Source organism: Miniopterus schreibersii (assembly GCF_964146895.1).
Source record: "Miniopterus schreibersii genome assembly, chromosome: 2".
Lineage (NCBI taxonomy): Eukaryota > Metazoa > Chordata > Mammalia > Chiroptera > Miniopteridae > Miniopterus > Miniopterus schreibersii.
Window position 1 is genome coordinate 141866951 of NC_138102.1, and position 23905 is coordinate 141890855.

Consider the following 23905-nt stretch of genomic DNA (forward strand, 5'->3'; position numbering starts at 1 on the left):
ACATCTTCCTGAGTACAACAGCCATCCCAAAATCGTTCTTCAATTCACAGCTAGATTGGAGGTCATCAAGAAAAAACATTCTAGGAGACTATTGAGCCAGATACAGAAGAGCAAATAAAACTGCATATACACTGTCAACCTGTCTTTTTATTTTTAATTAAGCTCTCAAGAAAAATGCAGTTATAGGTACCAAGTTGGATTTCGCCACATTTCTGAGCTGGTTCTTCCACTTGGTGACACCTCTATCAGTTCACAAACTAAGCCAAGTAGGAAGGGTTTTATATTATCCTTTTTGAATTATTTTAGGATCTACCTATCCACTAATCTGCCCATCTGCCCTCCTCCTATGCATATTTGCTACATTCAAAGGCACAGAGTACTTACTTTTAAATGCTCCTGAGTGACAAAATGTGTTCTGATCTCCCAGGTACACTGTGGGCTCCTCATTCTTTTATTTCCCCCTTCAGTGCCTAGAACAAATGCTCACCCAAGGTTCTGGATGACGGCAACTTCATACTAGGATACAGGAGTATGGGGTTAGATGGTAGGTCAGATGCCAGCAAAGAAAGTGGCAAATTAGAAAGGAGACTAGGAAGGAAAAAAGGAGAAAAGAAAATGTTGAACAAAGAAAAGAAAGAATTAAGTGGAAGAAGCAGAACAAAAAGGGAGAGGAGACAATAATATGGGGCCTCACATTTAGCCATGGCCACAGCCACAGCCACAAGCACCAGCAGCACTCAGGAGGCCAAGGTAATGCTGGTGGCATGCGCCATCACAGGATCAACTTCGACAACTATCAACCAGGTTACTAGGGGAAAGTTGGTATGAGGAATTACCACTTGAAGAGGAACCAGAGCTTCTGCCCAACTGTCAATCTTGATAAACTGTGGACCCTCGTCAGTGAGTAGACATGGGTAAATGCTGCCAAAAACAAGACTGGAGCTGCTATCATTGATGTGGTGGGACCTGGTTACTACAAAGTTCTGGGGAAGGGAAAGCTCCCAAAGCAGCCTGTCATCATGAAAGCCATATTTTTCAGCAGAAGAGCTGAGAAGATTAAGGGTGTTGGGAGTCCTGTGTCCTGGTAGCTTTAAGCCACACAGAGGGAAGTTCATTAAATGCTCACAAGTGCTTTTCAAAAAGAAAAATATATATATATCCTCAATCTAAGTATGAGTCAGCACTTCAAGGCTGGGACTAAAATAGGCAACCTAATCCAGGGTTCTATAAACCACAGAGAACTGGGAAGCTGATAATTTGCCTCATCCTGGCCAGGGCTCAGTCAGTTAGAGTGGTCTATGATAGAGTGGAGAAGAAACTGAGAGGAGAAGGCTAAGAGGAAGAAAAGCAACTATCTTTTTTTTTTTTTATGCCAGTCTTAAGTTTTATTGGCTGATAAAGAGCTGCCACAATTTCTTCCCAACTCATACTGCTATTGCTGAATTTAATTTGCAAAGGGAAGCAGAGACTAAAAACTTTATTTAACAAAATTTAAACAAGTGGGGGAAAATGCTTATGGTTAGAAAATAAAACTTATCTCTCAGAGAAAGTGTTTCTTTGTACATCATATTTTAAAATACAGTTTTGTTTTCTATTTAGGAACTGTGAAAAACACATATTTAAAATGTCTTTGGCCCTGGCCATTGTGGCTCAGTTGGTTGGAGCATTGTCCTGTACACTGAAAGGTGACAGGTTCAATTCCTGGTCAGGGCACATACCTAGGTTGCAGGTTCTATCCCAGGTTGAGTCGTGTTTGGGAAGTAACAGACTGATGTTTCTTTCTCTTTCTCTCTCTCTCCCCCTCACCCTTCTTCTCTCTCTAAAACCAATAAAAAGTATGTCCTCCATGAGGATTAAAATGTCTTTGGAAGGATGCCCTATCTTGCAATATGTGCTCTTCCAGATTCTTTTGGGCTACTGATGTTGAGAGATATTCATGTTCTCATTTCTTATGTCTATGATGCTTGGTAGAGTCTTCCATTATTCAGCTTTCTGACACCTTATCAAGAATTAGTGGAGGGAAAAGAATTCCTGCCCAATTTGATTCTACAATGCGGCCATTTAACACCAACCCATCTAAAATGATGTGTCTTTTATCCAAATTAAACAGTATATCAAATTCACTCAGCTGAAGTACTCATCTAAAACTTCCACAAAGTTATGGATGAATTCATAAATCGTCATCTCATTCTCAGTGTCCTTTAACTCCAACCACAATGAAGAGAGCTGCATACTGCCAATATATTAGCTTAAAACCCTTGTATTTGATGGAAGAGCACTGTGCGGCTCAGGGTGGCATTGGTCCTGGTCATGGTTCTTCCTAGAATACTCCTCCCCCTTTCCCACAGAAGTTTGTTCCTCAACCCTCACTAGCTGGTGGGGTTGTGTAGGCTTCCTTGGGGCATCCATTTTGAGAAGCAACTTTCCATAGCAGTCACTGAGGACCAGACAAGAGGGGCCAGGGTAGTTAACATATTAGCAGGAGAAACCAGCTAAGCCAGGTCCTGGAATTTGTAGGCTGCTATGTCAGCAGAGGCCTCTTGAACAGTGTACATACTATAAGAAGCTGGGCTGGAATCAGGATGCCTACATTCCCAATCTCAGTTCCACACTGAGGAATGGGTAACCTTGGGCAAGCCACCAGCCTTTCCTGTGATTCGATTTCCCTATCTAGTTAACTTCTAAAGACTGTTTGTGCTCTAATATTACATGATTTAGTGACCACCAATTTCAGTTCCTAAGAGATTATTACAGAAGAGAGAGTTTCCTAGGAGGCAGTGGCTGGACTGCATTGCTGAGGATGCTGTGGATTCCTGTGACACAGGTACTAGCCTCCTTCTGCTAGTGACACACCTGTTATCATCACCATCTTCTCTCAGGTATCCCCATAGCACCACTATTCTCTGGGCTTCTTCCCCACTTCTCCCCATCCAACATCAAGCCCTTCCATTTTCTTCATTCTGCTCCTTCTAGACCACCCTCACAACTAACATTCAGAATAAACTCTATTGATCTATTACCTGAAAATATTGTACCTATCTCTATAAATGAGTAACATATATAACATTATAATCATCTGATTACCAATCTTTCTCCATCTGCAGACATTAAGCATCTGAGATTAAAGATCACACATATATATATATATTTTATACCTTTATTGATTTCAGAGAGAGGAAGGGAGAGGGAGAGAGAGAGAGAAACATCAATGATGAGAGTCATTGATCAGCTGCCTCCTGCACGCCCCCCACTGGGGATCAAGTCCGAAACCCGGGCGGGTGCCCTGACTGGGAATTGAACAGTCTCCTGGATCATAGGTCGATGCTCAACCACTGAGCCACGCCCAGCTGGGCAAAAATCACATATTTTTCATTCATCTTTGGCTTCCCAACACTCAGCAATGCCTGTCACACAGCTGATCATCCATGCGGTACGTTTACTTTGAGGAATGACCTGGAAAAGATACTAGACAAGGGCCTCTAATTTTGTCTCAGGCCTCCAGCTTCCCTCTCCATTCCTTAGGAAGTGTATTTTGACCCTCTTCCCTTCCTTAAGGGAATTTTATCTGCACTGAAATATCCTTGAATAGCCCCGTTGGGCGTGGCTCAGCGGTTGAGCCTCAACCTAGGATCCAGGAGACTGTTCAATTCCCAGTCAGGGCACATGCCCGGGTTTCGGACTTGATCCCCAGTGGGGGGTGTGCAGGAGGCAGCCGATCAATGACTCTCATCATTGATGTTTCTCTCTCTCTCTCTCTCCCCTTTCCTCTCTCTGAAATCAATAAAGATATATTTAAAAAAGAAAGAAAGAAAGAAAGAAAGAAAGAAAGAAAGAAAGAAAGAAAGAAAGAAAGAAAGAAAGAAAGAAAGAAAGATCCTTGAATAAATGCTTCCTACAAACCTAGTGTCCTAATTTCCAGCTACCCCCTCAAACAGGTCAGAAAGTAACTTCCTTTTGGAGACCTTCTACCTAGAGAAGCAGCAGTTGTAATAGCAGCGTTCCACCCCAACTTTCACAATCTGTGTCTGCCTTCACATTCTGCTTCCTTCTAGTACACTGTACTAGTTTATCAAGCTAGAAAGGTTTGCTCTCCATCCCCGCCCAGCACAGGCTTCCATAGTCCCCTCATTCTTCTTTCAGCAAGATCCTCTCCTTTCCTAAGGACCCCCATTTCTATCTCAGTTGCTTGTCCCTTTCAAGTTCAGGTGTGGACTCCATCCCTTCCACTTCTAGGCTTGGAGCCAACCTCTCTGATAGAGGCTTTCCATTTTTAAAAACTGGAACCTGAGGTAAGAAGTACATTTTACTTGGCCACCCAGTATAAACACCCATATAACTGAAACGAGATTTCCTATACAATAAATACTCTTGCTGAGTGAAAATCACAATGTCTCCTACCCCACTGTTTCTGTGACTTTCCAGCGTGGATCGCTGTGGCTAACTGGCGTTCGGGGATGAGTGAGTCTGGGCCCGCATTTGCAAACTCTGTTCAGTGGCGCTGGTGCTCCTACACCTTAGGGCTGGAGAACTTTGAAGGCGGCCTTGAGCGAGCGGCGCCGAGCGCAGGCCCGAGCTTCCGGCCTCCCAACAGGAACAGCCAATACCCGGCGCTCCGGGAGTCCGCGCTTGGCCCCTCGGCCGCTGCTCTGGGCCGCACCCCCGGGCTGGGCCGTGGGGAGGGCCTCGGGGGTCAGTGCCGTCTGGGCTCAAGTGGGCCTCCACGTGAACCTCGCCGTGGGTCTCAGGCTCGCTGCACTGGATTTCGGGGTGGTCTGGGGGTGATCTTGGGGCGACCTCGGGATGGTCCTGAGGTGGCCTGGGGTGGTTTCGGGGCGACCTTGGGGTGGTCCTGGGGAAGCCAGGGGTGGTCCTGAGGTAGCCTCAGGATGGTCCTGGGACAGCCCCCGGTGCCCTCGGGCTGGCCTCGGGGCGGTCCTGAGGTGGCCTCTGGGCGGACAGGCCGAGGCTCGCAGGGGCAGCGGCGAGGGGAAGTAGGAGGCCCGCCCCCCGGGGCCGGATGCGAGGCATGCTGGGAAGGGCACTTCCTCCTCAGGAGGCTCCAGAAAACCACAGGTCTCTCTCGGTCAGGGTCTGCGACCCCCAGGGAACTGACAGGATGGCTGAGGGCAAGGCTGGGGGTGCCGCTGGCCTCTTTGCCAAGCAGATGCAGAAGAAGTTCAGCAGAGCCCAGGAGAAGGTAAGCGCCCGCCTCGCCGCCTGCCGCCCGCCGCCCGCCGCCCACCGGCCAGGAGCGGAGGCCCCGGGCAGGATGCTTCGAGAGGGGCTTACCGGGTGCTCAGGGGCCCCCCGAGGCCTGGGCTGGGCTGAAGAGAAGGGTCTCTGGCTTCCTCTGGGAAACGGGAGCGGGGAGTGAGTGTCCATGAAAACAGGCAGACGTGAATGGGAGAGCATCACCCGATCTTGGGTGAGGATGAGGGAAGCTGAGGAGACAGCAGCCTCCCTCAGGAACCCTAACGCTTGGACTCACCCAGAAAAGACGAAAGAAAGGAACTAACTTCGGCAATTGCCTCGCAGCAGTTTTGGTCCTAGCAAAACAGCAAGGATGGTGTTTTACAGATGGTGGCATGGAGAGTTCAAAGTAGGTAATTCCCCCAAAGTTATAAGACCGAAGTGCCCAGATGTGCTGCCCCCGAGTGCCGCCGGTTGGCTTGGACAGGGAGTCCAAGGACTGGAGTCATCCTGCATGATTCTCTGTACCTAACCCTGCCTGGCCTCTGGGTGTTGTTCAGCTGATGTAAGAGTAGCCCGTATCTGCTTCCTGTACCGATCCTGGGCGATGAAGGCGCTTCTCTCGTTACCTCATGCCCTTAGTTAGCTCTTGGTGGTCCTACTCTAGCACTAGCATTTAGGTAGACTGTCCATAACTTGCCTACCTATGTAGAATGTGTGGACACTTCTCTACATGTTTAATGACATTCTTGTTTCTACCTCTCCAGAGTATTTTCTTTGCCTCTAACCTGAACTTCTCTCTCCCTGTCAACATGCCAGTAGGTGAGAGGGTACAGGAAGATGGTTAAGCCAAAAGAAAAGGAGGAGGGAGAAATAAGAAGGACCTTACGTAGAATTGTGCTTTTCTAAGGGTTCATGGTCTTAGGAGCATTTGGATGGATACCACATGCTTAAGAATTGAAATATTTGTGTCATCTTCTAAAAGCAGAGCACTCCCCTAGCCGGTTTGGCTCAGTGATGAGAGCATCGACCTGCAGACGGAAGGGTCATGGGTCCCATTCTTGCCAAGGACACATACGTCAGTTGCAGGCTCCATCCCCAGCCCCTGTTGGGGTGTGTGTGGGAAGCAAGCAATCCATGTGTCTTTCTCACATTGATGTTTCTCTCTCTCTCTCCCCCTCCCTCCCTTTCTCTTCCCCTCTTCCACTCTCTCTGAAAAAAAAGCAAGGGAAAAATATCCTCAGGTCAGGATTAAATAAATAAATAAATAAATAAGTAAGTAAATGCAGAACACTGGCTTGGGTCCTGGAAGGATTAAAGGCAACCAGCTCTCCCAAGTGAGATTATCAACAGAGAACTGATATAGTTACGATCTTTAAGAGGCTCACAGTGGAAGAGAGGTGGAGGAGGGGGAAGAAGCCAGGTCACGTGAACAAGCAAAGGAAAAGGGACTTTGTGTGGCTAGACTTTGTTACTTCACCTTACCCTAACTTCACCTTGATCCTGGTTTCAGCCTTTCAAAAGCCTCTCTTGTTATAGATCTGATATGTAGATACTAGAGTCTATACTAGGCCCAGTTAGCAGCAGTGTGGAGAAACAGGAGGTACTAGAAAAGAGGGGAGGCTAACACTGTGGGTTAGAAAAACAAAGAAGAAACCCAAAAGATAAAACTTATAGATAATAGTTCTTTTTAAAAGACATAGAAATTGATTTTAACTCACTCTGTCACATTTTATCATCATCTAGCCTATCATCAACACGATGCCCTTGCTTTGGGATTTCTCTCCTTTTTTAAGCATGGACCCCTAAGCCTTGGCTAAATAACGTCCCTGCTCCACGCTTCAGATTCTGCATTTGTAAAATGAGAGATTGGGTGTTCAGGGATTTGGAAACTCGACATGGTAAGGACATGACACCAAAGTGAAAAGGGGAGAGGGCTCCTTGAAGCACAGAGTCAAATACTTCCCAAAGGGAGAACTAGCTGCCCTGGTACACCCTGTTTTTCCTGGTCTGAACCCTGAGAAGGCAAAGCAAGGAACAAACTCAAATCTGCCCTGGGGAATTCCCAAGTTGTTGTAGAAAACAAGAAAATACTCTGAACTCAGACTTAGACACAAGGGCAGGCAGAAGTTGAACCTGGATAGTTCAGCTGGCACCTTAAAGATAGTGGATGCTGCATGGATAGAGTGTGAATGGCCTAGGTTGTGGGGAGGAGCTCAGCTCAGCCTGCCAGAGTTCTTGAGTCTTGGGAAGTTTTTTTATTGTTGAATGGGAAGTTATTGAAGGCAAGATAAAGATGGTGAAAGTTATAGTCATAAGAAAGGACTCCCTGGGAAACTGCAATTTTTCCATAAGCAGTTGGCTATAATCTTCTGAGTAGTATGTAATAACTAATATGTCAAATAGTCAGATGTGTGAAATATCAAGTGCCCACTAAGAAAGACATGATTTTTCCCTTTATGGAGCCAACATACTCATGATATGATCTCACTTCATCTTTTCAATCCTTAAGCATGTTATTAGTATCCAATTTTGGAAATGAGGAAACAAGGCTCAAAAGAGATTGGTATGTGGCAGAACTATCACTGGAACCCAGGTGTCTTGCCTTTGAATGCCAAACTCAGGCTGCTCTCTTTACAAGGTTCCTGATAAACCACTTTGACATCTGTGCCTCTCCACTTCCTGCTCGCCTGCCCACTTCCTTCTGATCTTTTCTCAGGAGCAAAGCTGGGAGTGGGAACACCTTTTGCTCAGGCTGCCTCTGAAAAGCTAGGAGTGAAGGTTTGGTGACTGTTAAACACAATGGAGATGAAGCATTCTTGTTTTATCTTCCAGTTGCCACCCAGGCTCAACATGAGACAGTTCAAAGTGGCTTTATTGTGTTTTTACAATATGATACATTTTCACATTTCAAACTAATGCTTTCACCAACTGTTTGCCATAACTCTGTGGCAAACCTCTTAGATCTCTACACCCCCCCCCCCCCAAGAAAGGGCACTGTTTACCACTCCTATTTTGGTCTTTTGCTTTGTTGACTTTTATTCAACTTATTACCCAGATGGTTCAGTCAACAATATTTAGAGAAAACTCTTTTGTCCAGGATACCTGGCTGGACCCAGGATGGAATTTAGAGATGAGTAAGAAGCATTCTTGCCTGTCAGAAGCTTACAATCTAGTTTTGTTTTTTTATTAAAAAAAAAAAAAAAAAGGTAAAATAAGTGACCTGAGAGAGCTGCACCTCTCTGGGAATTCAGAGGACAGAAAGATTAAGGAGAATTGAGGGAGGTTTTGTAGTGGAGGCTGAATTTGAAGTAGGAATTATGGCTAATTAGCAGTTCCTCAGGCAAGGGGTGAGAGCATTCCAGCTGAGGAATGCCAGCATGAGCCAGGCATGGCATCTGGAAACCCTTTTAGGTAAGAAGTGGTGGGAGAAAAGGCTGAAAAGTATATTAGGGCCATATTAAGGAGAGCCTACTTTAGCATATATTATGAAACTAAAGATTTCTTACGTAACTACGGTATTTTTATCTCACCTAGAAAAAATTTTAACAAAATTTCACAGCATCTAATGCACAGGCCCTATTCAGGTTACCCCAATTGAAAGAATTAACTGAGATATAAATGATTATGGGGAAGGGTCATGGTGAGGAACTCTAAGTACCAAATATGTCTGCAGTGATTTTTTTTTTAAAGCTTTACCCTCCCACCTCAACCTACACAAAAGTTAAATCAATGAACACTGGAATATTCTTTACCTATTCACTAAGTGTTAACATTTTGCCACATTTACTTTATCTCTTTCCCCTACTCTTTCTCCCTAAATATCTATATTCTAATTTTCCAGCTGCTAAACCAGGCAAACTGGGTCAGAATTCTCAGTGCAGGACTTCAGGGATTAGCATTATGTGGGCCTTCAGTAGGAAGTGATCCTAAGGTAGAACTTACTCGTTCAACAAACATCTATGGAGCATCTGTACATCCTCTTCCCTCAAGGAACTCTAGTTGAGAAAGAACATCTACAGCATAGTATAAATGCTGGACACCTGGCCCCGTTGTTTATGGCAATAAATGACTTTGGGGCCAGGGCACTGGGTTATGTTTCCAGGGTGATAATACTCATCTTTTCAGTTTCAGAATTGAAGGTGGAGTGTTACCTCAGCACACACGCTCCCACACCTTCCAAGCCTTTTGGAGATTGGGAATATAAATCTGCTTTGGGGTATGCCACATTGATTCTAGACCCAGTTGACTTCTCTATCTTTTTGAGCCCCCTCTACCTAAGAAGAACTACGCCCCAAGCAAAGGAAGGGAGGGGTAGCAGGAAGGAAGTGAGAGCTGTGTTAACCACTGAACAAGGTGGTTTTGCAACTTTCTTGGTAGAAGACAGTGTTTCCATGGGGGAGAGGGTGGAGCCAAGGAAGATGGCAGACTCTGCACACCCAGGGCTAGATATTAAATAAAGTGGAGTTAGAGACACAGACAAACACATATGGTTAAACTGAAAAGGAAATAGGGGAGGGGTAGAACTAGACATAGTGATAGTGGGTTTGTATTGAAGTACTCACCTTAAGGCAGCACTGTGAAAGCAATTTACATGTATAATATCATTTAATTCTACCAACAACCCTAGGAGATACTATTGTCTTAATGGGGAGAAAGGAGTTTACAGAAACTGAGGCTCAAGAGTTTAAGTGATTTGCCCAAAGGCTTATAGCCAGTAAGTGGAAAGGCCAAGATGGGGGAATATATCTATCTCTCTGACTCCAGAGTCCTTGATCTTAACCATTATAGAGAGAGCTCCAGAAGTGAGAGATACTAACACCAGGATTAAGAATGGAGTCTTTCTCACTCCCAAGACCTGGGCAGTCTTGCATGCAATTCAAAGCCCAATCTCCCTCTCTAGCTTCCTTACACACATTCCCCATAACATACCCTAAACCAGCCATGCTGAACTATCTCATGAAGCTGCTGTAAACTTATATTCCCCCCCTGACTTTACTGATTTTGTCTGCATAGAAGCCTCTTTCCACCCTCACTGTTTATACTCTATTCTAATCTATCAAAATATTAATTCAAGGCCCAGCATTGGTCCTCTCCTGTATCAGTCCTATTCTCCTTCCTGTTATAAGTATTAAGTATCTATTTGCTGGATTCTGAGAAATCTAAATGAGTAAGGCAAGTACCCAATCCAAGGGACTCACAATTTAGAAAGAGACATGGATAGATAAATACAAATAATAAAACAGTAACAGAAGTGCATATAAGGTACAGAAGTTGTGCTTAGGAGGGAGTGATTAACTTGATAAATAAGATGAAGTAGGTGTAATTAAGTGTCACAAAGGATATAGATTATGAATTGGGGGTTTTTAGATAGTGGCCTGACAGCCAAGGTGGGGAAGAACATTCCAGAAACAGGGCACAGCATCTACAACAACCAGAAGTATAGCTTATTCAGGAAGCGAATAAAGTGTTGGGGGCGAGACCTACAGGAAGGAGGAACTATGAGAGCTGAGGCTAAATGAATAGTCAGATATTGAAACCTGTATGCATTCTAGAGCTTGCACTATAATTTACAGATACATAATGGGAATGTAATAAAAATTTGTTGAAAAGATAAATGGAGAATCATTAGGTTTTAAGTAGCAGCATGATAGGCCTATTATAGCAGACCAGGGCCTGGGCTGAAGCTATGGCAATGAGACTAGAAAGCATAGGATGATTTTCAGAGATGGACATAGTGAGGGATTCATTGAAGGAGGTGAGAGAGAAGGAATTGAGGGCAGGAAACTCCTGAGATTCCAACTTGGACCTGGGGGATGATGGTACCTCCTTCCAAAATGGGTTACAGATAGAAGAGGCAAGACTTCCTTATTTGTTGATGAGTGAATCTCCCCTGTGAAAACAGGTACTCTACCTTTTTCATTTCCATACCCTTTGCATTAGCACTGAGACTGGTATAATGTTTAGCTCTCGGGTTCCCAGTGGAAAGGAAATAGACATGGATAGCATTAATTTGTAGAGGAGTTTTAAATGCATTTTATCAGGGCTTCTTAAAGTTTTCCATAAGGGCCCTTATGAGAGAAGAGTCTCCTGCCCACCTCTCTAACCTCATCTATCTACAGGAACCTGCAGCTATGGCTGAAAGAGAGTCTCTCAAGTGAAAAATGTCTTTAAGGCTCATGTTATATCTTTTTTTAATTTTTAATATATCCTTATTGATTTCAGAAAGAGAAAGGGAGAGAGAGAGATAGAAACATCAATGATGAGAGAGTGATTGATCGGCTGCCTCCCGCACACCCCCGACTGGGGGGTCGAGCCCACAATCCAGGCATGTGCCCTGACCAGGAATCGAACCACGATCTCCTGGATCCTAGGTCAATGTTACACCACTGAGCCACGCCTAGCCGGGCCATGTTATATCTTTAAAAACCGTACACATTTTACATTCTTTTTATTAATTCTTGTTTTAATATAATGCTCTCCCCACTCCATCCCCACGAAAAAACACTGTAAATAACAATGTCATTCCAGGAATATATACCTTATTTATTATGGACTTTATATATATCATCTAGCACACTGCTGCATACCCCCAAGAGTACCCGATTTCAAAAGAGCCACAAAACATGATTGCTTATTCAGCAATGTGTTGTATTTCTAATTCTGTTGGGCTGATATGAGTACAGTGGCCCTTTAGTTGCATCTGAAACTCTGAGAGAAGCCAGAGTCATATGAAGCCAACAGATAAGAGAGACTTGACTATATGTGTATAACCTTATTGACCTCTCTGATTTATATCCCCAGGTACTGCAGAAGTTGGGGAAAACTGTGGAAACCAAAGATGAACGGTTTGAACAAAATGCCAACAACTTTTACCATCAACAGGTAATCTGGAGGGTGGGGAAGGGAAGCTTGGAGGAAGAAAGAAGACATGAGGGCTGAGTGGCAGAGGAATAGCACATTCTTCAAACCAGCAAGCATTCCTAGTAACCCATCTCCCCCCAGGGGTGAGGGCCTCCAGTGACCGCTGCTTATCCTTCCCCTGGAACCAGAGAAACTTACCTTTCCTGTTCCTGCTGACATGGGGGAGGCTGGGGGGTGCAGACAAGTGTTCTTTTCTCTTCCTGGTTCCTCCAGGATACAATGACATCACCAGGTCCTTGGACAAAATCAAACTGAGCCCCTGCAACCTTATTCACTTCCCAGGGTGCCTCTCTCCCACCCTAGGGCTCTTCTTATCTCAATAGGCCCATCTTTTCCTTGTGGCCTCTTCGTTCACTACATCTATATACCCCACCTAAGCCCTTTATTCTAAAGTATTACCTCCATCTTTTCCCCTGTCATTCTCACCAACATCTCCTATTCTCACTGTTCCTTCTGACCTCACTGGATAGTATGGGTAATTTTATGTACAAAATTTACATTAAGAAATGGATAACAGAGGTTTAACCTTCCATGGGATATTTGACTTTCCATCTCCATGTGCCAAACATTATACTCAGTGCTTTACATACATCCCATTTAATTCTTTTTTTTCATTTTTCTTTTTTAATATATCTTTATTTCAGAGAGAGGAAGAGAGAGGGAGAGAGAGAGAAAAACATCAAGGATGAGAGAGTCATTGATCAGCTGCCCCCTGCATGCCCCCAACTGGGGATCAAGCCCACAACCCGGGCATGTGCCCTGACCAGGAATCGAACCGTGATTCCCTGGATCCTACGTCGATGCTCAACCACTGAGCCATGCCCAGCTAGGCCCATTTAATTCTTACATAGGTCTTGGAGATTGTGATCCGCTCTTTATAATAATGGGAGTTGTTAACTTAAATGAATATCCAGTTGCATTGCAATTCTGACACAGACTACCCACAGTTAGGTCAAATTTCACAGGTTAAGTGCATAGTCCCCTACTACATTGCCTTACTCCAGACACCAGGCACAAACTCCAGAGTTCCCAGGCCACCTGCGTTCCTGACAAATTGGCTCTAAATTTGGGGCTTCCTACTAGCTGCTCAGCTTATGTAATTTGCTAGAATGACTCACAGAACTCAGGAAAGTGTTCTACGTACAATTACACTTTTATTATAAAGGATACAAGTCAAGACCAGCCAAATGAAGACATATAAGGAGGGTCCCAGATGTGAAACTTCTGTGTCCACAAGATATGTCACCCTCCCAGCACACTGATCTAGTATTACCAACCAAGGATGCTCACCTGAGCTTCAGGTGTCTAGAGTTTTTAATGTGATTTCATTGCATAGTGAATCATTGGCCACGTAATTGAACTTAATCTCTAGCTCCCCTTCCCTTCTCTCCCCTGGATGTTAGTTGGGCTGATATCACCTGTCTCAGAGCCATAATCCTCTAATCCCATGGTTCATCTTTTCAACCTGAACTGCCACCATCCTGAGGTATGGTCTGAGGGGTCCACCAGTAATAACAAAGACATTCCCATCACTTGGGAAATCCCAAATATCTGGGGCTTACTTCCCAGGAACCAGGGACAAAAACCAGCCAAAATCTTTATTGTTCAACATCAGTTAGTTGAATTATATGCAAAATAATTCTTTAGAATTATATTAAAAAGATATTAGCTATTATCTAACGCAGTAGTAGACTGTATCAAAATCATTTGGAAATTTTTAAAAATATATATCTTTATTGATTTCAGAGAGAGGAGGGGAAAGGGAGAGAGAGAGATAGAAACATCAATGATGTGAGAGTTGTCATTGATCGGCTGCCTCCTGCACGCCCCCAGCTGGGGATCGAGCCCACAACCGGGGCATGTGCCACAACCCGGAATCGAACCACGATCTCCTGGATCCTAGGTCGATGCTCAATCGCTGAGCCATGCCTGGCTGAGCAATATTATTATTATTTTTTTTTTTCTTAATCCATACCCAAGGATATTTTTTCCATTGCTTTTCAGAAAGAGAGAGGAAGAGAAACAATGATGTGAGAGAGACACATTGATTGGTTGCCTCCAGCACACACCCTGAGCAGGGCGGGGGATGGAGCCTGCAACAGAGATACATGCCTTTGGCCAGAATCAAACCCGGGACACTTCAGTCCTCAGACCGATGTTCCAACCACTGAGCAAAACTGGCTAGGGCTGGAAATATTTTTAAATGCAAGTTGATTGGTAGGAGGGCCTGGAAATTTTCCATTAAACTTGTGTAATGGAAAAACTTATATAATGAATCCATATATACCTATCACTCAGCTTCGATAATTTATCAACTCCTGGGAATCTTGTTTCATCTTTGTCTCCACTCACTTTCCTCATCCTTGATTATTATGAAGCTAATTCTAGGTGTCATATTATTTTGTCCATAAAAATTTCATTATCAATCCCTAAAGATAAGGCCTCTTTTAAAATATAATCACAAAACCATTATTGCACCTAAAAATATATTTCTAAAAAAAAAAATTTACTCATAACAAATCAAAAAATACATCAAGAGAAAAATTAAAAATAATTATTTTATGCCCTCCCATGCTACAACCACTGTGTTTTATATCCTGCAATTACTTTGTTATATATGTGCATCATCTTTAAATATATCCACTATAAATAATAGAGGTTTACAAAAGTGAAATTATTCATTCATAGGGTTTTATAACTTGTATTTTTCACTTAACAGAATAATACAAATATCTTTTCAGATATTTCATGTTAACTATCCCACTAAGACACATTTTAGTGATATCTAAAAATATTAGCAATAATTTCTTAATATAAAATATCCAGTCAATATTCACACACTCTTAATTGTGTCTTTTTTTATATACAGTTTGTTTACATCAGCAACTGGCTGACATGTTTAAATCTCGTAGAGTTAAGGCTAAATCTCTTCTTAATCTGTATGTTTCTAATCCTTCCTTTTGTAGTTTATTTGTTGATGATACTAGATTGTTTTCCTGCAGTTTCATGCAGTCTAAATTTTGCTGATTGGATCTCTGATATAATTTAACATGTTCCTCTATCTCTTGTATTTCCTGAAAATTAATAGTTAGATTTAGAGCCTTGATGAGATTCATATTTTTGTTTTTGTTTCTTTTGGCACAGAGAATATTTATTATGATAGGTGTTCTGTCCTTCCAGCTGGAGGCACATAATATCTGGTTGTCTCCTTTTTTGTGTGATATTAACAGCCATAGGTGATGATTAACTAGGGAATCTTTGTTTTACATTAAGCTTTCTAGGTAATTATGATGTAGCAGCTAGTCTGAAAACAACATTTGGCAAACACTGATCTAGTCTAACTCCTTTGAGGGGAAATAGGATCTGGTTGAGAGGGAAATTATTTCATCAAGTTAACATAGAGTAAGAGTTGCAGAGCTAGGATTCAGACTTAAACCCTATGCTTTGTTCCCTGTACCTCAATAGGAGGCCTCCCTGGGCCTTTTCTCAACTCTAGTTACTGTTCTACTTTCAACTCCAGTATAAAAAGAACAGGAATGAGTAAGCTGACACCCAGTTTGAAAGGTTTCCAGCTCTTGGCCCATTCTGTCCCTCAGTCCTTTCTCTCCCTCTCTGCCTTACAGGATGGCTCTACAATGGCAGGTGTGTGGCTAGAAAGGGTAAGAGATGGGGTCATCAAGAAGAAAAAGAGGATTAGATGGGACTGTTCCCTCAGAATTCTCTGTGTGAGCCCACCAACTAAACGTCACTTGATGGGGGGAAATATATTTGCTAAATGAAATGGAGTTAGATTAGGAACAAGGGAAAACTTTTCTCCTGAGAGAATGCTGCATCTGTAGTAACCCATGTTTGAACATGCTTGGAAAGTTCACTTATCAAACATTTCATGGTCGCCTGCTGCATGCGGGCACTGTGCTAGATGCTGGAACTTCACGAATAAGATAGCATACCTGCCCTCAAGCCTCTCAACAGTTTAAGAAGAAAGACGGTGATAATACAGTCAGGTCTGCGGCTGGACCTGGGGTGGCTAAGACGAACAGAAGGAAAAAGAACAAGGTCAGAGATTGAAAGTTGAGTATTTCAGAAATTGAACCAGTTAGTCATGTGTCCTATTCCTTACCCACAGTCAACTTGTAGGTAACCTTTTTGTTAATAAATAAATATTACTCCAGAACTTTCCAGCCTGATTTCAAGGCCTTGCACTTGCCTAGGTTCCTAATCCAATTTCCATAGGTAATTTTTCTGTGAGGGCTCTACTTACTCCCCTCTTTCTCTCTCTCCAAAACATATTACATAGGAAGAATTCTTTTTCTCAAGCAGTACTTTAATCTATTATTTCTGGTAGCGACAGCTGCTTCCAAATCATTGCCTTTAAAATCCAATGTTAACAATCTAGCTGCATCTTTCCTTTCTGGACCTCCATTAGATCAAACACATTTAGCACTTGCTCAAGGTTGGTAATGATATTTGTTTTGCTGAATGTTGGGTTTCTCTGAGTCTGTTTTTCTCCAGCAAGTGGGGTACCCCAAGACAGGGACCCTCTTCATCCCCTCTACCCCTGTCTCTTAGGACATAGCTCTGTCTACCTCCCTGAGTGCTTAGGATAAGCTTCCAGAGTGAGTGGTTCATGAACTGAGGGCTAGGACTGTTTGCGTAAGGGATGGGAGGGACTAACTCAGACTCTTTATAGTGCTGCCAAGAATCTGACAAGGCTTCAGAGAGCAGAAGTGACACAAAGATTTAGAGCTAGAAGTCGTCTTACCCGGCATTTATAGATGAAGGAATTAAAGCCAGAGAAGCGGAATAACTTGCTAGTTGGTGGCAAAGACAAGTGTTTGACTCCCAGACAAGTGGGAACCTAAGACTGTGAGAGTCACATCTGTCAGGAAAGAAGAAATGTTCTGGGGTGATTTAGCCTGGAGACATTTCAGGGAAGACAGGTCAGAGAAGTAAAATGACACCCAGTGTTTTTCCACCACCCCACGTCCCACTACCACCAGTTCATGTCCTCAAAGGAAAGAACAAGAGTATAAAAGAACTTTGACCAGGAAGCTTGATTCTAAAACATAGAAATGGAGCTCTTCCCAAAAGCGGCCAGAGGTGCCCTCTGAAAATGGTTCGTTATTCACTTGACCCAGAAAACCCCACAAAATCATGCAAATCAAGAGATTCAAATCTTCGTGTTAACTTTAAGAACACTCATGAAACTGCCCAGCCATCAAGGGTAGGCATATTCGAAAAGCTACCAAGCATCTGAAGGATGTCACTTTACAGAAGCAATGTGTGCCATTCCGTCGTTACAATGGTGGAGTTGGTAGGTGTGCCCAGGCCAAACAGTGGGGCTGGACACGGGGTCAGTGGCCCAAAAAGAGTGCTGATTTCTTGCTGCACATGCTTAAAAACACAGAGAGCAATGCTGAACTTAAGGGTTTAGATGTAGATTCTCTGGTCATTGAGCACATCCAGGTGAACAAAGCTCCCAAGATGCGATGTAAAACTTACAGAGCTCATTGGCCGATTAACCCAGACATGAGTTCTCCCTGCCCCACTGAGAGGATCCTACTAAAAAAGAGCAGATTTTTCCTAAGCCAGAAGAGGAGGTCGCACAGAAGAAAAAGATATCCCAGGAGAAACTGAAGAAACAAGAACTTGTGGCCTGGGAGTAAATTCAACATAAAATAAATACTAATAAAAGTATAAATAAATAAATAAATAAATACACAGAAATGGATCTGGACTTCTGTGAGGTGTAATGGAGGGCAGAAGGGATTCACATTTTATGGACTATGGTATAAATAGTTCCCATTCGTTTTGAACAGTGTACATACAACCTGCACCATCATACATAGTAGCCTTGATTATTGATCTGTTTTTTCAGGCCATATAATAGGATAAAATATTAAAATTTTTATTTCTAGAAATTATTAAAGACAGTTTAACAGCTTTTGTTCCTCAGATATGAATTTTTGAGACCAAATCTTCACAGTGAAGTAAAAAGTTGAGTCTGAGTTATTGTCTGTCAAAAAATAAATTGAAATCCTTGTTAATTTCTATAATCCCTAAAAGTCTTTCAAAACTCTTTAAAACCTTGGTTATTACATTTGCAAAACTCTCAAACTTATACCTACCTACCGTAGACACGTTTTAAAGATATTATGTACATTTAACATGTTAGACTATTTAAACTTTTTTTCTGTTAGTGAAAAAGCAAGGAGGAAGTGAGACATCATTTCTGGTGAATGCTGAGTGTTTCTGATGTTTTTTAACTGACTGAATTTGTCTCCATTACGCTATTGAAACACTTTCTCACGGTCAACAGTGACCTCCCACTACCAAGTCCAGTGACTTTTACTGACTCTTCCTGCAGTCTCACTTCTCTGTAGCATCCTACTCTTCTTTGGCCATTTCTCTGATGCTGCCTTGATTCTCACTCGCTGGGACACACTGGCTAAGCCCAGTCCTTCCCCTCTGCCAGTGCAGTAGACTACCTTGAGGCTATCTGTCTTCATGTTCCTTGAGCCCTGGTATTCAGCCCCTTGAGAAGGACTTTTAACATGAAGTATGGTCAGAAGTTTGCACTGGCTTAGAGGAGAGCTCTGGAGGCAAGAAGATGAATGAAATAATCAGTAAAAAGTTGAGTCAGGGTTATTTTCTGTCAAAAAATAAATTGAAATCCTTGTTAATTTCTATAATGCCTAAAAGTCTTTCAAAACTCTTTAAAACCTTGGTTATTACATTTGCAAAACTCTCAAACTCACACCTGCCTACCATAACCTCAAACTTCCTTCTCATCCAATCCCTAGAAGCTGGAGCACAGAGGAAATATACCAGAAGGGAAAGGGGCCTTAAACAACACCCTAAGGAACAACTGAGGAGGCCTGTGAAAAAGACTTGGTACAGGGCATGTGAAAGATGTCTTCAAACATAAATGCAAGAGAAATTATATCTGCTATGAGTATAGATGGCCAGACTAAGGCCAGTGTGCTAAAGTTCTGATAGAGCTATTTTAAAATGAAGTTCAGCCTCAACAAGAGGTCATGAGTTTCTGGTTGCTGGAGGCAGAGGCTAAATGAACATTTGTCAGAGTTATAGAAAAAGTGGCTCATCTATTGAGTAGAGATTTGAACTGCCAAAATCTAAATGATACCTCCTCTCCTTCCTCCCTTCTTCTTTTTTAGAGGGAAGAGACCTAATTTGTGCTTGGAAGTCTTAGTATAAAAAATGAGAATTCAGACACAGGAGCAAAGATAGAATCAGGTAGATAGATGGAACTATAAGTGAGGACACTGGAGTTGGAACAGGAGAGTCAATGATGAGGCTCCTTGGAAGAGAAGTATAAAGCAGGTAGCTGACGGAAGGGAAGGGTAAAATGGGGCAAGGCAGAGAAGGACATTAGGGGAGGAGAATAGCCTGTGAGAGGGAGCAGAGAAGGAAGAGGGTATAGTATCTGTAGAAGGTGGTAGTAGTTTACCCAGGGAGGAAGGCATAAGCCAGAGGATCATTAGATTTTAACAGAGAAACTTAGGTATAGGCTCTTGTTCACTGGAAGGAAGAACAGACAGAGGAAAAACATGCCAATGCAGTGGGAGCAATTTCCCAACTTAAAAATTGCCCCAGAGAGACAGCCTTCAACTTTTTGGTAGAGAGTAATAGCTAATTTACAACATTTGCAAATGTTTGAAGAAATTCCAGGATTGATTTCTGCTTTGAAGCTACTTTTATACTGGGACCTCTGGAGCATCTTTCCAAATATATATCTTTAATCACCAAAGGCATTTCTTCCTTTCAGGCAGAGGGCCTCAAGCTATACAAGGAGTTGAAGAACTTCCTTAGTGCAGTCAAAGGTGGGTATTATAGCATGGGAGAAAATCCAGAGGGCGTTTGTGCAGCTCTTAGGTCTGGGGAATGGGTGGGGACCAGGGTTTTATCACTTGCCTGCCCCAACTCATGGAACTTGTGGGCCAAGCAAGAGTAACTTTTCCTATCCTGGCCCCATCCAGCTTCCATCACTGATAACTCAAAACTTCTCAGTTTCTCCTCCTTAATTGGACCCACTGATTAGCCTGTCGCCCATATGATTATACCAAAGTACTTTTCGGGAAACTTTGTGGAGTTCTCTCCTTTCAGTGATGCATGAAAGTTCAAAGAGAGTGTCAGAAACCCTGCAGGAGATCTACAGCAGTGAGTGGGACGGTCATGAGGAGCTGAAGGCCATCGTAGGGGTAAGAGTGTTCTGGGCTTTACAACTCTTCACAACTCATTCCTGCCATCATTTCAACATTACCTTAGCTTCTCCATCTAAGCAAATAGGAAACCAAAGGAGCCAATTCACACTGTTCATTTGTATAGCCTCAGTCACAGGTGGAAGAAAAAAGCTGCAACTACGAAGGTAAAAACAAGTGTTCCCTAATCTGTGGACTCCTCCATTTTTTACGCTGTTTCCCTCTTTAAAACCTTATGGAAACTTTACCTACTTCAAACCTAATTGGTTGTTTTTAGAAACTAATTTCATGCAATTATTTACTCCCAAACTTCCCTGCCCTTCAAGCACTAGGATCCAATACTCTGACCATCTGTACCTGTTCTTTTTTTCTTTTCATTTTTTTAAATACATTTTTATTAATTTCAGAGAGAGGAAGGGAGAGGGAGAGAAACATCAATGATGAGAGAGAATCATTGATCGGCTGCCTCCTGCACGCCCCTTTCTGGGGATCGAGTCCGCAACCCAGGCATGTGCCCTGATATGGAATCAAACCCTGACCTCCTGGTTCATAGGTCGACTCTCAACTACTGAGCCATGACAGCTGGGCTGTTCCTATTCTTAATCCCTGAATGTATGTCCAACCTTTGTCAGGGCAGTTCCTTGGTGAAGGGCTGTTTCTTCATCTGATTCTTCCCAGTGCTCAAAAAAGGAAGTCTATTGCAGGAAGACTTTGGGTATTTCCCTGGCATGCAGTTGTTGAGAAGTGGAGCCCTCACCACTCCCCTTCACCTCTGTCCCACAGAATAATGATCTTCTTTGGGAAGACTATGAAGAGAAACTAGCTGACCAGGCTTTGAGGACCATGGAAAACTATGTAGCCCAGTTTGGCGAGATTAAGGTACTCACTCGCTTTATAGAATCAATAATGGGTTATAAGTGGCCCATATAAGTAGAGACCATATTGGGTTAAACTTATAAGTAGAGTTAGAGCCCATGGTTAGGAACAAAGTTGGGTGGGTTGGGCGAAGGATTAAAGTTGAGGGTTAGACAAGAGGTTTTAGGGTGGTGGGTTGAGGATGGTGTGGAGGTCATGTTTAGACGTAGATTTCAGTGAACTAGATTTGGGCTGGTTTTAAATTAGATCCAGGTTAGAGCATCCCTTTTAGTTGTTTGAAACAGCTGATGGGACTAAAAGCTTTTTATTGTAGAGAAGCGAAGGAGTCATAATATTTATCTTCAAATACTTGGAAACCTGTTAGGTTAAAGAGGAAGTGAACCTGTTCTAAACAGTTCCAGAAAGCAGAATTAGAATTCATTCAATTCATACTTATTAAACACCTAGTGTGTTTGGCATTGATTTTAGATTAGTGGAAAGAAATGAGAGCGTTAACTTTCTAATAGTTAACGCTTTCCCAAAATGAAATATACTATGAGATAGTGGGTTGCCTATTCTCTGTTCAAACAGAAGTCAAACTACTTCTTATCTTGGATATTGTAGAAATGGTTCATGTATTGCATAGGAAGTTGGACCAGATAATCTCTAAGATCCTTTTGAATTCTGTGATTGAGAGAATGAGACCAGTCAATAACATAGTTTACTTCTCCCTGGTATAATTTGTAGTTTGGATAAGATTGAGGAGAATTTCTGTCAGTGGTCATAATATTTTTATTGTGCTTTAAGATTTTCAAAGCACTTTTTATTCAGCATTTGATCTTTAAAATAACACCAAAAGGCAGCTGAGGCTTCTGAGGCTTCCAAAGAGATGGGCCTTGCCCTAGGTCACAAGGCTAATAAATGGCAGCATTGGGAGTAAAACCCAAAACTCCTGCCTTTCCATTTCATAGGATTCTCAAGACCATTTATCCTGGAGGCTGAACTAGTTTATAGTGAGTTCATAGGAAATATTAATATTTAATGCAGGCTTTCAAGTGCTCTGTAGGATTGCTCTTTACTCTGTCTCCCCCCTGAGAATTCCCATTCTTTCCAGATAGTAAGGGAGATCCCTTGAGCACAAAACCGTGTTAGAACTTGAAATTTTATAATAGGATCCAGGAATCTTGCCTCTCTATTTGATACTATGTTACCTACGTCCTGGTCACTGAAGAATATCAAGGCTCTTTCTCATGACTCTGGGTTAGGAAAGAATTGCCAAGCGGGGTCGGAAACTTGTGGACTATGACAGTGCCCGACACCACCTGGAGGCGGTGCAAAATGCCAAGAAGAAAGATGAAGCCAAGATTGCCAAGGTAAAAAAGTTAAACCTCCCTGGCCACACTAGGTTTAGGAAATGATAAATTCATCATCCAGTGTCCTGAAGGAAGTCGTGTTTTCTCTGACACAGATGCTCTAAGGATAGCAAAAGAGTCAAGGCTGGGGAGGGCATGGGTCTTGAGACGCATGGTTCCGAGTAAGCCTAGTTCCTGAAAAAATGCAGAGGATTAAAGAAGCAGCTTCTATCCTGGGGTTCAGGATTGAGGAGAATTGTCCTGTCTCTTTTACCACTTAGGCAGATGAAGAGTTCAGCAAAGCCCAGCTTGTGTTTGAAGATCTGAACCAGGAACTACTAGAGGAGCTGCCTGTTCTTTATAATAGGTAATGACTGAAATTCGGGGAAGTGCTGGACTCCTGGGCCACTGGAGGCCCAGGCATCCTGGTAGCCCAAACATGTCACCTCATGAAAAAAAGCGTCCAAGAGTGGGAATGTAGCCTCAGCCCAGCTACTAACTTGCCATGTAATATTAGGCAAGCCACCTTATCTTTCTAGACTAGACCCTGGTTTCTTCATCTGAAATACAGAGATAACCATTCTTGCCCTGCCAGCTTTTCCGGTTTCATGACAAGATGTTTGTTGGATAGGGGAGAGCTTGGCAAATAAAGTGCTGTCATCATGCATACTAGGAGTATCTGGGTTCATGCCACAAGGGTGTATTGTTTTAAACAAGCTTGGTTTGTGACCATCCAGATTTACATAGCTTTACGCAGGTAAACCATGGGATGATTTCCATTAATGAAGATGTCTTTGCTTCACAGTAGGTAAAAGTGTTTTAGAGGTTAATTTTTTACATTGGAAGAGGAATCTGAGTAGAAATTCTATTTGTATTCTATTCTACTTTCTTTTCACTATACAAGATATGCTTTAATGCAATTGTAGCCAGCATATTTCATATTGTCACTTAATATTAGTCTACATATGATGGAGCCTTTTTAATAACTACATGTATTCTAAAACATTATGTGACTTAATTTAAATAGAAGTGAAATTTAATAGTTTCTTGAAATGTAAACTTTCCCAATTCATTTCCAGTAGAATTCCATTAATGTACATATAGCTTCATAGAAGTCCAATATGCATAATGAGAAAGAATAATTACTTATAATAATTATAATCATACGGCCTTATATTTATTTTTTAATTTGCCTAGTTTCCTTATTTTTATGGCCTTATATTTATATAGCATTTAAAAAATTCTTCAAAGCCCTTTAATGTCTGCCTCAATACCTAAAGAGCCTGAATCAGATGACTAACTTCATGCAGCTAGAGATCTGTTATACTTTGGTGTCAGCCTGGGCTGAGTGTCTCCTCTGGC

At 42.5% G+C, this 23905-nt stretch overlaps 1 protein-coding gene and 1 pseudogene across 2 annotated transcripts in view; both read left to right on the plus strand.

Annotated features, from left to right (window-relative positions):
- Nucleotides 1-5015: 5015 nt before the first annotated feature.
- BIN2 (bridging integrator 2) overlaps nt 5016-23905 on the plus strand; it is a 29166-nt gene continuing 10276 nt past the window's right edge. The window contains exons 1-7 of the mRNA XM_081128855.1: nt 5016-5197; nt 11995-12075; nt 19904-19958; nt 20242-20336; nt 21120-21215; nt 22457-22564; nt 22825-22910. Coding sequence (XP_080984981.1) covers nt 5018-5197; nt 11995-12075; nt 19904-19958; nt 20242-20336; nt 21120-21215; nt 22457-22564; nt 22825-22910 — 701 coding nt within the window. The 5' untranslated portion in view covers nt 5016-5017. The remainder of the gene's footprint in view (nt 5198-11994; nt 12076-19903; nt 19959-20241; nt 20337-21119; nt 21216-22456; nt 22565-22824; nt 22911-23905) is intronic.
- On the plus strand, nt 17228-17780 carry LOC308553356 (large ribosomal subunit protein uL22 pseudogene; annotated as a pseudogene). Its single transcript has one exon. The product of its transcript is annotated as a large ribosomal subunit protein uL22 pseudogene (transcript).